We start from the raw sequence: 11,506 nt of genomic DNA, 5'->3' as shown, positions 1-11,506 counted from the left end.
CATCAGCGTCACGGGTTGATTTCGATGTGAGTGGTTGAAGTAGCACGTCATTTAAGATAACGGACAAGTGGTTTATCCAATCACATACAATGATTTTTTTTCACAAGGCCACGCCTTCTGAAATACATCTCCTATTGAGAAGTCCCAGATCCTTGTGTGGAGCTCAGCGAACTACGAGGATCTGGCGAGAGTCAGGTTAGTCTGCAGAGGGGACCGGCAGGGTATCTGCACTGTCGAAGGTCCTGGGGGCCTGCGTTGAAGGATGCAAAACATTATCATGGGGCCTAGGTAGAGCGAGCGGACGATCCCAGCGCGGGGGTACTGTCGTGGTAACTGGCTGACTAAGATCCAAGTGATTCTTTATATATTACTGATAATTCTCATTTTCAAAAACAATAAAAGATATATATATTTTTTAAGGTTTAAAAAATATTTAATGATCTTGAATGGGATTGTGCTGAAAATCTTAATTTCCCCTCGGGATTAATAAAGGATTTCTGATTCTGATTATATCTAACCTACAGACAGTTTACCAGAACAAACCTTGTCAAAAGACATGAAAGCATGTGTTTACCACAAAAAATATTATTAAGGCTTAGGTCAGGCCAGTGCTTCTCAAATATATTCTGTTACGCCCCCTTACCCCCAGGAAGAAGAGAATATTTGCCCCGACCCCCCCATATAGTATAATTTGTCTATAAAATTGTTATAACTATACCTCTGCATAACATTGTACGCTTATTGACAATAAAGGAAAGACACCGGTCTTTTCTCGTCTCCCACCGTGGTTACAATGTACGCTTCATCATATTCTGGTACGTCAATAAAAGCATGCTCCCCGAGGTCATGCCCGTTGGTTTTCATTGCGTCCAGCGGGCCAGATAAAAGCCCTCGATTATCGCTGATAATTGGTTCCCATCTAAATACATTTTTACAAAGTATGAGTTATTATTATGGAGGTGTTTCGGGCACGTCCGACCGGTAGGAGGCCACGGGGAAGACCCAGGACACGTTGGGAAGACTATCTCTAGCGGCAGGCCTGGGAACGCCTCGGGATCCCCCGGGAGGAGCTGGACGAAGTGGCTGGGGAGAGGGAAGTATGGGCTTCCCTGCTTAGGCTGCTGCCCCCGCGACCCTACCTCGGATAAGCGGAAGAAGATAGATGGATGGATGGATGGATGGAGTTATTATTACATTTTATATTTTCATAGCCATTTCTAAATGCGTTTTTGGCATCAAGAAAGCTTTCTAGACAGGAACTAACACTCTTCGTCACCTTTACAAGCCGCAAACTTGGAAGTGTGATGTGGCGAGGGAGGACTGTAGTACAATAATGATAAAACCGAAATAGGACCACCAACAAAATCGTGTTTAGGGCCACGAAAAAGCCGAGCCTGCTTGTTGTTTGGGAGAAGTAGAGGAAAAATAAGGACATCACAGGCTATGTGGTATGTATGTTCATATTGCGTTTTAAAGCCTTAATGCAAATGATATATAAACGTATGTGATGAATACCTTCATAATGTTCATTGGAAGATTTAAAAAATGCGGAAGTCCTAACGATTGTAACGTGCTGCCAGAACTCTTTCAGGGTGTGTTCAAACATATCAAAGACACTTTCAAAGGCTTGCAGTGGGCGTTTAACAGCAAAAAGCAGAGAGAGGGCCATCGTGTGTGTGAGGGAGGAAAAGGCGCCATAAACGTAGAAAAGTGACAACTTACAGCCATATCTCGGCCTCAGTCCGTCCGTCTCGTCTGAAGTTGACATGCTCCTCTCTTACCAAAACTTCCACCTTCAACTCGTCAAACTACGCGTATTGAACACTTCAGCCGCCGACCTCTCCGGAGTCCGAAAAAGTCCCTCCTTGAAGGCAAATAATTCCAACCCGGACCTTTCGGTCCTCTTGTTGCTTCTCTGCACACCTTCAGTTGAAACTTTTTTCTTCTTCTTCAAACTTCACTGATGTCACTGGGTGTGTTCTTCCTAATCCAGAAGTATGCGTGTCAGGAAACGGACTTCTTGCCAGGCTTCTCCACAGCGCAACGTGGAGGCGCATCGCCCCCTGCTGGCAGGACAACACCTGACTCGATGGGCCAACTGTGCTCTCTCTACTATAGGGCACTGGCTCTGGCTGGGTATAACTTTTTTGGCCGGTTTATTGTAACAAAGAACAAATTTTAAAAAAAGATGAAAAATATTTTAAATAACGGAGACAATGTTATTTAAAAAAAAAAAAAAACTCTTAATGGTAAAAACAGTTTTTCATAATATTGCAAGTTCAAAACTGGTCAAATGTTTCTAATGAATGTGAGTGTGAATGTTGTCTGTTTGTGTTGGCCCTGTGATGAGGTGGCGACTTGTTCAGGGTGTACGCCGCCTTCCGCCCGAGTGCAGCTGGGATAGGCTCCAGAATCCGCTGCGACCCGGAGAGGGAAAAGCTGTAGAAAATTGATGGATAGATAAAATGTTTATCAATGTTCCTCACCAACGCTACAGTAGAGGCAATAGATATTTTAAACAGAAGTTGATCCAACACATGAAATTGACATGAACATTTTTTTTTTTTAAATGTCATAGAGGAAATATCAGTAAGTATTGTGCAAAAACCAACATTTCTTTGTTATTGTTTTTTATATATAATATAGAAATAATAATATATATATATATATATATATATATATATATATATATATATATATATATATATATATATATATATATATATATATATATATATATATAATATATATATATATATATATAATATATAATATATAAAGTATATATTTTATATTTATAGTTATTTATAGTTATTAGCCTGCTCAGTGCTCTTGTGGTTGGAGCGTCCGCCCTGACATTGGAAGGTTGTGAGTTCAAACCCCGGCCGAGTACCAAAGACTATAAAAATGGGACCCATAACCTCCCTGCTTGGCACTCAGCATCAAGGGTTGGAATTTGGGGTTAAATCACCAAATGATTACAGAGCGCGGCCACCGCTGCTGCTCACTGCTCCCCTCACCTCCCAGGGGGTGAACATGGGGATGGGTCAAATGCAGAGGATAATTTCACCACACCTAGTGTGTGTGTGACTATCGTTGGGACTTTAACTTTTAACTTTATTGGTACCTATTTTTGTGCATTTGGAATCTATATACAGTAAGTCCCAAAAATTTGAAATCAAAACATGGAGGTATGGCCAAGATATTTATAAAACAATCTTGCCTTCCTTCATACTTTTCTCCAAATGAGTCGTTTAGAATTTGTACAACCTGTGACGTTTAGCAATTTATCCAAAGAGCTTTGTGCAAGTTCGCCATTGTAGTCAGACGCCTTAGTCAATAAGTTCCTTCTTTGTCTCTATCTTGTTGTGGAGCAAACTGTTGTGTTTGGACTAAAGGGGAGGTGACGACAAACAGACACCAGAGGGCAGTAAGGTTCACTAATTATATATATAATAAATATATATATATATATATATATATATATATATATATATATATATATATATATATATATATATATATAATAATAATAACAATACAACTAAACTATAAAATGGAGTGTGTGACCAAAATACAAGTGTGTGAAGTAATACTATGTGTGTAATTTAACTGAAGTGTGTATTACCAAAGTGTTGAATTAGATACGAGGAAGTCCAGGGGGCCGGCAGGTGATCCGGGCGAGAGAGAAGCGTCAGAGAAGAAAGTCCAAGCGGGAGGTCGAGAATCCAAAAGGCAGTCCGGGGGAGCAAGGGGAACAACAAGGGATCACAGGGGAACACGGGAAGCGACAGGTATGGAAGACTATACTCCGGCGCCGCCTGGCAGTTTGTGAGAGCTTATGAAGGCAGGTCCTTCATTACGTGCAGGTGTGCTAATAGCCGGTGATCGTTTGCAGCTGGCGTCTGCCGTGGGGCGGAGACGCGCACGGCGCGCTCCTGGATGTGCGCGCTCGTGGGCGTGTCCCGAGGTGCGCTCACTGGAGCACACAGACAGATGAGAGGCGTTGGCAGGAGTCTGAGCCGTAACAGTACCCCCCTCCTTATGGACAGCTTCCAGATGTCCTACTGGTCGTACCACAAACAAAAACACAGGAACAAAAGTCAAGGGTTGGCGGAGGAGTGAACTAATGGTGGGTTGCCGGCCCAAATGTCCCCGAATCCACCGGGGACGAGGCTGGTGGCGGCGGCGAGTAGAATGCCGCTGAGGCCGGCGAGGCGGGCGACCAAGGTACGGCCACCATCTTGGCCGTCGGAAAGGCGGACGCGAGTGGCGCCATGGTGCGTCTCGCCGGAAACAAGAAGGAGACGTCTGAGGCGAAGAGGATGACGTCTGAGGCGAAGAGGATGACGTCTGAGGCGGCGTGGAAGCGGCGGACGTCATCGGCGGCGTGGAAGCGGCGGACGTCATCGGCGGCGTGGAAGCGGCAGACGTCATCGGCGGCGTGGAAGCGGCAGACGTCATCGGCGGCGTGGAAGCGGCAGACGTCATCGGCGGCGCTGAAGCGGCAGACGTCATCGGCGGCGCGGAAGCGGCAGACGTCATCGGCGGTGCGTAAGCGGCAGACGTCATCGGCGGCGTGGAAGCGGCAGACGTCATCGGCGGGGCTGAAGCGGCAGACGTCATAGGCGGCGCGGAAGCGGCAGACGTCATCGGCGGCGCGGAAGGTGCAGAGGTCGGCGCTGCAGGCCGAGGTGCAGAGGTCGGCGCTGCAGGCCGAGGTGCAGAGGTCGGCGCTGCAGGCCGAGGTGCAGAGGTCGGCGCTGCCGGCCGAGGTGCAGAGGTCGGCGCTGCCGGCCGAGGGGCAGTGGTCGGCGCTGCCGGCCGAGGGGCAGTGGTCGGCGCTGCCGGCCGAGGGGCGAAGGTCGGGGCCAGCCTGGGAGCTAGAGGGGACGTGGGGGTCAGCCTGGGAGCTGGTGGAGATGCGGGGGCTATCCTGGGGACTGGTGCTAGCTCGGAGGCTAGTCGAGGGGCTGGTGCTAGCTCGGGGGCTAGCCGAGGGGCTGGTGCTAACTCAGGGGCTAGCTGAGGGACTGGTGCTAGCTTAGGGGCTAGCCGAGGGGCTGGTGCTAGATCAGGGGCTAGCCGAGGGGCTGGTGCTAGATCAGGGGCTAGCCGAGGGGCTGGTGCTAGATCAGGGGCTAGCCGAGAGACTGGTGCTAGATCAGGGGCTAGCCGAGGGACTGGCGCTAGCTCAGGGGCCAGCCGAGGGACTGGTGGCTGCGGCTGGGAAAAGCGAAAGACTGGGGGAATTTGTCTGGCAGGGGGTAGCCTGTCTGGGTGCGACTGCGCCACCCCATCAGCACAGCCACCAGTACTATCCCCCCCCTCCAAAAGCGGATGCCAGACGCTTCTAGCTGGCTGAGGAACAGTCACTAAGGGTGGGAGAAGGGTGTCCAGGCGGCGGGTAAATTCTTCCCTGCTGATATTGCTGCTAAACATGCCTTTCCATGACATTTCAGCAGGACACGACAACTCCTCAGGTGTGAAGCGAAAAAAAGAAAAAGCCATGGTGAATGGGGCAAAATGGAGGGGAATAAAAAAAAAAATTGTCACTGGGGCGGGGCTAAAGTAACTGGGGGTAGGGCTAATGAACTAGGGACGGTGTGGCGAAGTTGGTAGAGTGGCCGTGCCAGCAATCGGAGGGTTCCTGGTTCGATTCCCACCTTCTACCAACCTAGTCACGTCCGTTGTGTCCTTGAGCAAGACACTTCACCCTTGCTCCTGATGGCTGCTGGTTAGCGCCTTGCATGGCAGCTCCCGCCATCAGTGTGTGAATGTGTGTGTGAATGGGTGAATGTGGAAATACTGTCAAAGCACTTTGAGTACCTTGAAGGTAGAAAAGTGCTATACAAGTATAACCCATTTATCATTTATTTATAAGCATTATAACCCCACTTCTTCCTGCTTTGTGCACGTAAAATACCCCCCTTGTAACACCCATAAGGTACATTTGTTGTTAGCTAATTCTGCAAAGTTTACCCACTAACGTTAGTTATCATTGATTGATTGTCTAGCCAATTCTAACAACATGACTACAATGTTTTGTAGTACTTCTGAGACAATGTTTGTGTATGTATATGTGCTATGGCATATGTGTGTACGTGTAAGTAACTGCCAATAATGCCAGCCCATTTTTCCTCTGGTGACAAACAAATCGTTATATCTCCATATATATATATATATATATATATATATATATATATATATATATATATATATATATATATATATATATATATATATATATATATATATATATATATATATATATGTATATATATATATATATATATATATATATATGTATGTATGTATGTATGTATGTATATATATATATATATATATATATATATATATATATATATATATATATATATATATATATATATATATATATATATATATATATATATATATATATATATATATATATATATATACATACAGTACAGGCCGAAAGTTTGGACACATCTTCTCCTTTCAATGCGTTTTCTTTATTTTCATGACTATTTACATTGTAGATTGTCACTGAAGGCATCAAAACTATGACACCTGAAAACCCTTTCAGGTGACTACCTCTTGAAGCTCATTCGAGAGAATGCCAAGAGTGTGCAAAGCAGTAATCAGAGCAAAGGGTGGCTTTTTTGAAGAAACTAGAATACAAAACATGTTTTCAGTTATTTCACCTTTTTTTGTTAAGTACATAACTCCACATGTGTTCATTCATAGTTTTGATGCCTTCAGTGACAATCTACAATGTAAATAGTCATGAAAATAAAGAAAATGCATTGATTGAGAAGGTGTGTCCAAACCTTTGGCCTGTGCTGCATATATACACACATATATATATATATACACATGTATACAAACATATATGTTCTTTTAAACCACAAGCCAGCCGACTGTGTTCCAGTTATATTTTTTGGTTTAAAAATTGTAACTTTGAGGAAGTTGCAAACAGTCACTTTAATGTTCATAAAATTAGCCTTTAATGTTCATTAAATTAGCCAATCTATCTAAAAGACTGGAGATGGAGATACATATCAATTCAATGTCAGTGCCACGAAGAAAACCCAAGGAAACCGAGTAGCAACATAACTAATAGTTGGAAGGCTAAAGACACATAGCAAGGTGGAAAAAACAAAGTAGCAACATAAATACCAACAAGTAGTCCTAAACAGGGAATGGTAAGGACATAACTGCTACCCATCGATGTCTGCTACCCAACGTTACTGACTGTATGCATCTGCAAATACTTTAATGTTTGCCTCGAACAAAATGCTCATCAAAACACGTATGCCTTGTGTACAACAAGTAAGTTGTGATTTTAAAATATGTCTATTTCATTGTACATTCTGACCAGCAGGCATGTAGACAATTACAGCGGAAGAAAGTTCACATTGACGCAAAGAATGGTAGCGTACATTTTCGTTTTAACCACTGTTTCATGCTACTGGTGGTCGAGTCATACCAAAGACTATAACAATTTTGACCCATTGCCTCCCTGCTTGGCACTCAGCATCAAGGGTTGGAATTGGGGGTGAAATTACCAAAATGATTCCCGAGCGCGGCCACCGCTGCTGCTCACTGCTCTCCTCACCTCCCAGGGAGTGGAACAAGGGGATGGGTCAAACACAGAGAGTAATTTCACCACACCTATTGTGTGTGTGACTATAAGTAGTACTTTAACTTTAACTTTTTCAAGAAAGAAGCAAAATTCAACAGAACACCGGCATTGTCTGGTGGGCAAGGATGGACACTATAGGGAAAGAACCAGCAGCAGGTGAGTGAGATTATCTCAGAGGAGTTGGCCCACCTCCTGGAGTCAATCGCAACTTAGGGGAGAGAGATAGGAGAACCAGGACAAGCAGGTAAAAAAACAAGAAACCTAACAGTTTCATTATTCTCAGAGTTCCATTACCAAACACTAAGTATTTTCAGATAGACAATATTACAGAGAAAACATTTCAACATCGATGACAATAATTACAATAACACAGGAAATTAAAAATGCCATCAATCGCAAACAGAGATCTGAAAGAAGCATTTGATACAATCAACCACAATATCCTAATTGACAAATTAGAATGATACAGCTTGAGGGGAGCGGTTTTGAACTGGGTGAAAAGCTATAAACAGGAAGCAATATTTGAAGCTGAGAGATCACACGTTGGAGTGCTTAGCTGTATCTTGAGGTGTACCCCAGGGGTCAATTCTGAGACCAAAACCATTCAACCTGTATATAAACTACATTTGTAAAACCACAAAAGACCTAAAGTTGACACTATTCCCAGTTTATATTGCAGCATTCTGCATTCTGCAAATCCACCCCGGATCTCCTGACTGTGTAGCCATCGTGCTAACCACACCTCCACAAGGCAGCACATTATCCATCCATCCATCCATTTTCTACCGCTTGTCCCTTTCGGGGTCGCAATCTCAGCTGCATTTGGGCGGAAGGCAGGGTACACCCTGGACAAGTCGCCACCTCATTGCAGGGCCAACACAGATAAGACAGTATTCACTATAATGTATGTAATATAATGATATATAAGTATTGAGAGCAAGCAAATCATTTTATAAAACTACAGTATTTGAGCAAATATGTGTGCACATAAACACAGTAAAACCTTAACGGTTACAATATGATGAGAAACATTGTATGCTATCTACAAGTTTTCATTTGAATATGCTCATGAAACCACCTGTCAAAAATTATTATTAACACGTACATAGAATGGGTAAGTATGGCAGCACTAACAGGAAGAGTAAGCTACATTCTGTAGTCCATGTACATAATATAATCCTGTTGTAAAGCTGCTCAAAACTCGTGTTAGGACCTTCGTCAAGTGAAATGGTTAAAATTAACAGTTATTGTGATGTTTATTTCAGTCAAATAGTGGAAGGGAACTTTTAGTAGTACTGTTTCTGTTCCATCCATCCATCCATCCATCTTCTTCCGCTTATCCGAGGTCGGGTTGCGGGGGCAGCAGCCTAAGCAGGGAAGCCCAGACTTTCCTCTCCCCAGCCACTACGTCCAGCTCTTCCCGGGGGATCCCGAGGCGTTCCCAGGCCAGCCGGGAGACATAATCTTCCCAAAGTGTCTTGGGTCTTCCCTGTGGCCTCCTACCGTTCGGACGTGCCCTAAACACCTCCCTAGGGAGGCGTTCGGGTGGCATCCTGACCAGATGCCAGAACCACCTCATCTGGCTCCTCTCGATGTGGAGGAGCAGCGGCTCTACTTTGAGCTCCCCCCGGATGGCAGCGCTTCTCACCCTGTCTCTAAGGGAGAGCCCCGCCACCCGGTGGAGGAAACTCATTTCGGCCGTTGTACCCGTGATCTTGTCCTTTCAGTCATAACCCAAAGTTAATGACCATAGGTGAGGATGGGAATGTAGATCGACCGGTAAATTGAGGGCTTTGCCTTCCGGCTCAACTCCTTCTTCACCACAACGGATCGATACAGCGTCCGCATTACTGAAGATGCCACACCGATCCGCCTGTCAATCTCACGATCCACTCTTCCCTCACTCCTGAACAAGACTCCTAGGTACTTGAACTCCTCCACTTGGGGTAGGGTCTCCTCCCCAACCCAGAGATGGCACTCCACCCTTTTCCGGGCGAGAACCTCGGACTCGGACTTGGAGGTGCTGATTCTCATCCCAGTCGCTTCACACTCGGCTGCGAACCGATCCAGTGAGAGCTGAAGATCCTGGCCAGATGAAGCCATCAGGACCACATCATCTGCAAAAAGCAGAGACCTAATCCTGCAGCCACCAAACCGGATCCCCTCAACGCCTTGACTGCGCCTAGATATTCTGTCCATAAAAGTTATGAACAGAGTCGGTGACAAAGGGCAGCCTTGGCGGAGTCCAACCCTCACTGGAAACGTGTCCGACTTACTGCCAGCAATGCGGACCAAGCTCAACACTGATCGTACAGGGAGCGGACCGCCACAATCAGACAGTCCGATACCCCATACTCTCTGAGTACTCCCCACAGGACTTCCCGAGGGACAAGGTCGAATGCCTTCTCCAAGTCCACAAAGCACATGTAGACTGGTTGGGCAAACTCCCATGCACCCTCAAGGACCCTGCCGAGAGTATAGAGCTGGTCCACAGTTCCACGACCAGGACGAAAACCACACTGTTCCTCTTGAATCCGAGGTTCATGCTTGAATAATACAGAAGCCTTCAGCAAGGTGGCAGCATTGCACAAATTCATCAACAGGCTGCCACTTAAACCCAGTAGAAAAAGTACACAAGCACACTGGCGTATGCCCGGGCTCGATACCCTGACCACACATCCCTGCTGAATGAGAGTCGAGCACACTCGCCTGTAGGCTAAAAATACTTGCCATCAATCCACTGACCAGCGGAGCTTTGAAGGTGTCAGGATGTGAACAGGAATACAAAGACCAGGAAATACTACAAAGCATACATAGGCAATCGTAAATACGACTGGTAAAGATCATTTATGCTCTGAGAATTACACAAACTTAGCAGTCTTATTAAAATGTTACTAATTGAGTACATAAACTGAAATTGGAAATAGTTTTGAATTTCAAATGGAGACTCTTTGGTTAAAACCCCAAAGTCCAGAAGGTCATGAAGGTTATTGTTTGGGAGTTTTAGAAAGATTGATGGGCATTAGCGAGTGTGAAGGTGTAGTGACGTCCAGCTGGAGACAATGAGGATTTGCACCAATCGATGTGTGAGTTGGTGTTTCTAAGCCGAGTAAACCTTAGATTAACAGAGAGCAAGCAGTGAAGTACTGTTGGTTAGATGAATAATGTTGATGAACGCTCACGACTCACTACTGTGCCGCGGCACAGTCTTTGGGAATCATGTACATATTTTCACATTTACAAGATAAACTTTATATAAAAAACAGCCATTTGGCCCAACTAAAATGATGCTCTGGTTGTTATGTAGCTGTTGAACCAGAGGATGAAATCATAACCATTTTCAAACACAGGCAACAAGCTCTCAGCTGCAAACAGCCTCTTTAAATGTTTCTTAAAAAAAACCCTCATTTAATGTTTTATGTGAAAACTTTTTACATTTGCCAGCTATTGGTCATAAATATCATTGAGCAAAAAGTTAACTGTGTTATTCTATCACAATGTACTACTACTACAAAACATGATCATTCTGAAGTCAATATATATATATGTATATATATATATATATATATATATATATATATATATATATATATATATATATATATATATATATATATATATATATATATATATATATATATATATATATATATATATATATATATACATACATATATACATGTATATATATATATATATATATATATATATATATATATATATATATATATATATATATATATATATATATATATATATATATATATATATATATATATATATGCATATATACACTACCGTTCAAAAGTTTGGGGTCACCCAAACAATTTTGTGTGTATATATATATATATATATATATATATATATATATATATA

The 11,506-nt window shown here is 43.7% G+C and overlaps 2 protein-coding genes across 2 annotated transcripts in view; one reads left to right on the top strand and one right to left on the bottom strand.

Moving 5' to 3' along the window:
- The window catches only part of iqgap1 (IQ motif containing GTPase activating protein 1), a 115,797-nt gene extending 113,754 nt beyond the window's left edge, over window positions 1–2,043 (bottom strand). Inside the window, exon 1 of the mRNA XM_062030480.1 lies at window positions 1,723–2,043. Coding sequence (XP_061886464.1) covers window positions 1,723–1,768 — 46 coding nt within the window. The 5' untranslated portion in view covers window positions 1,769–2,043. The remainder of the gene's footprint in view (window positions 1–1,722) is intronic.
- Window positions 1–11,506, top strand: part of tubgcp4 (tubulin gamma complex component 4) — a 248,833-nt gene that overhangs the window by 87,367 nt on the left and 149,960 nt on the right. The gene's annotated exons all lie outside the window — the stretch shown is intronic.

Source organism: Entelurus aequoreus, linkage group LG02, assembly GCF_033978785.1.
Source record: "Entelurus aequoreus isolate RoL-2023_Sb linkage group LG02, RoL_Eaeq_v1.1, whole genome shotgun sequence".
Lineage (NCBI taxonomy): Eukaryota > Metazoa > Chordata > Actinopteri > Syngnathiformes > Syngnathidae > Entelurus > Entelurus aequoreus.
The sequence above is the reverse complement of the archived record's forward strand: the minus strand, read 5'-3'. Positions and strand labels throughout refer to the sequence as shown.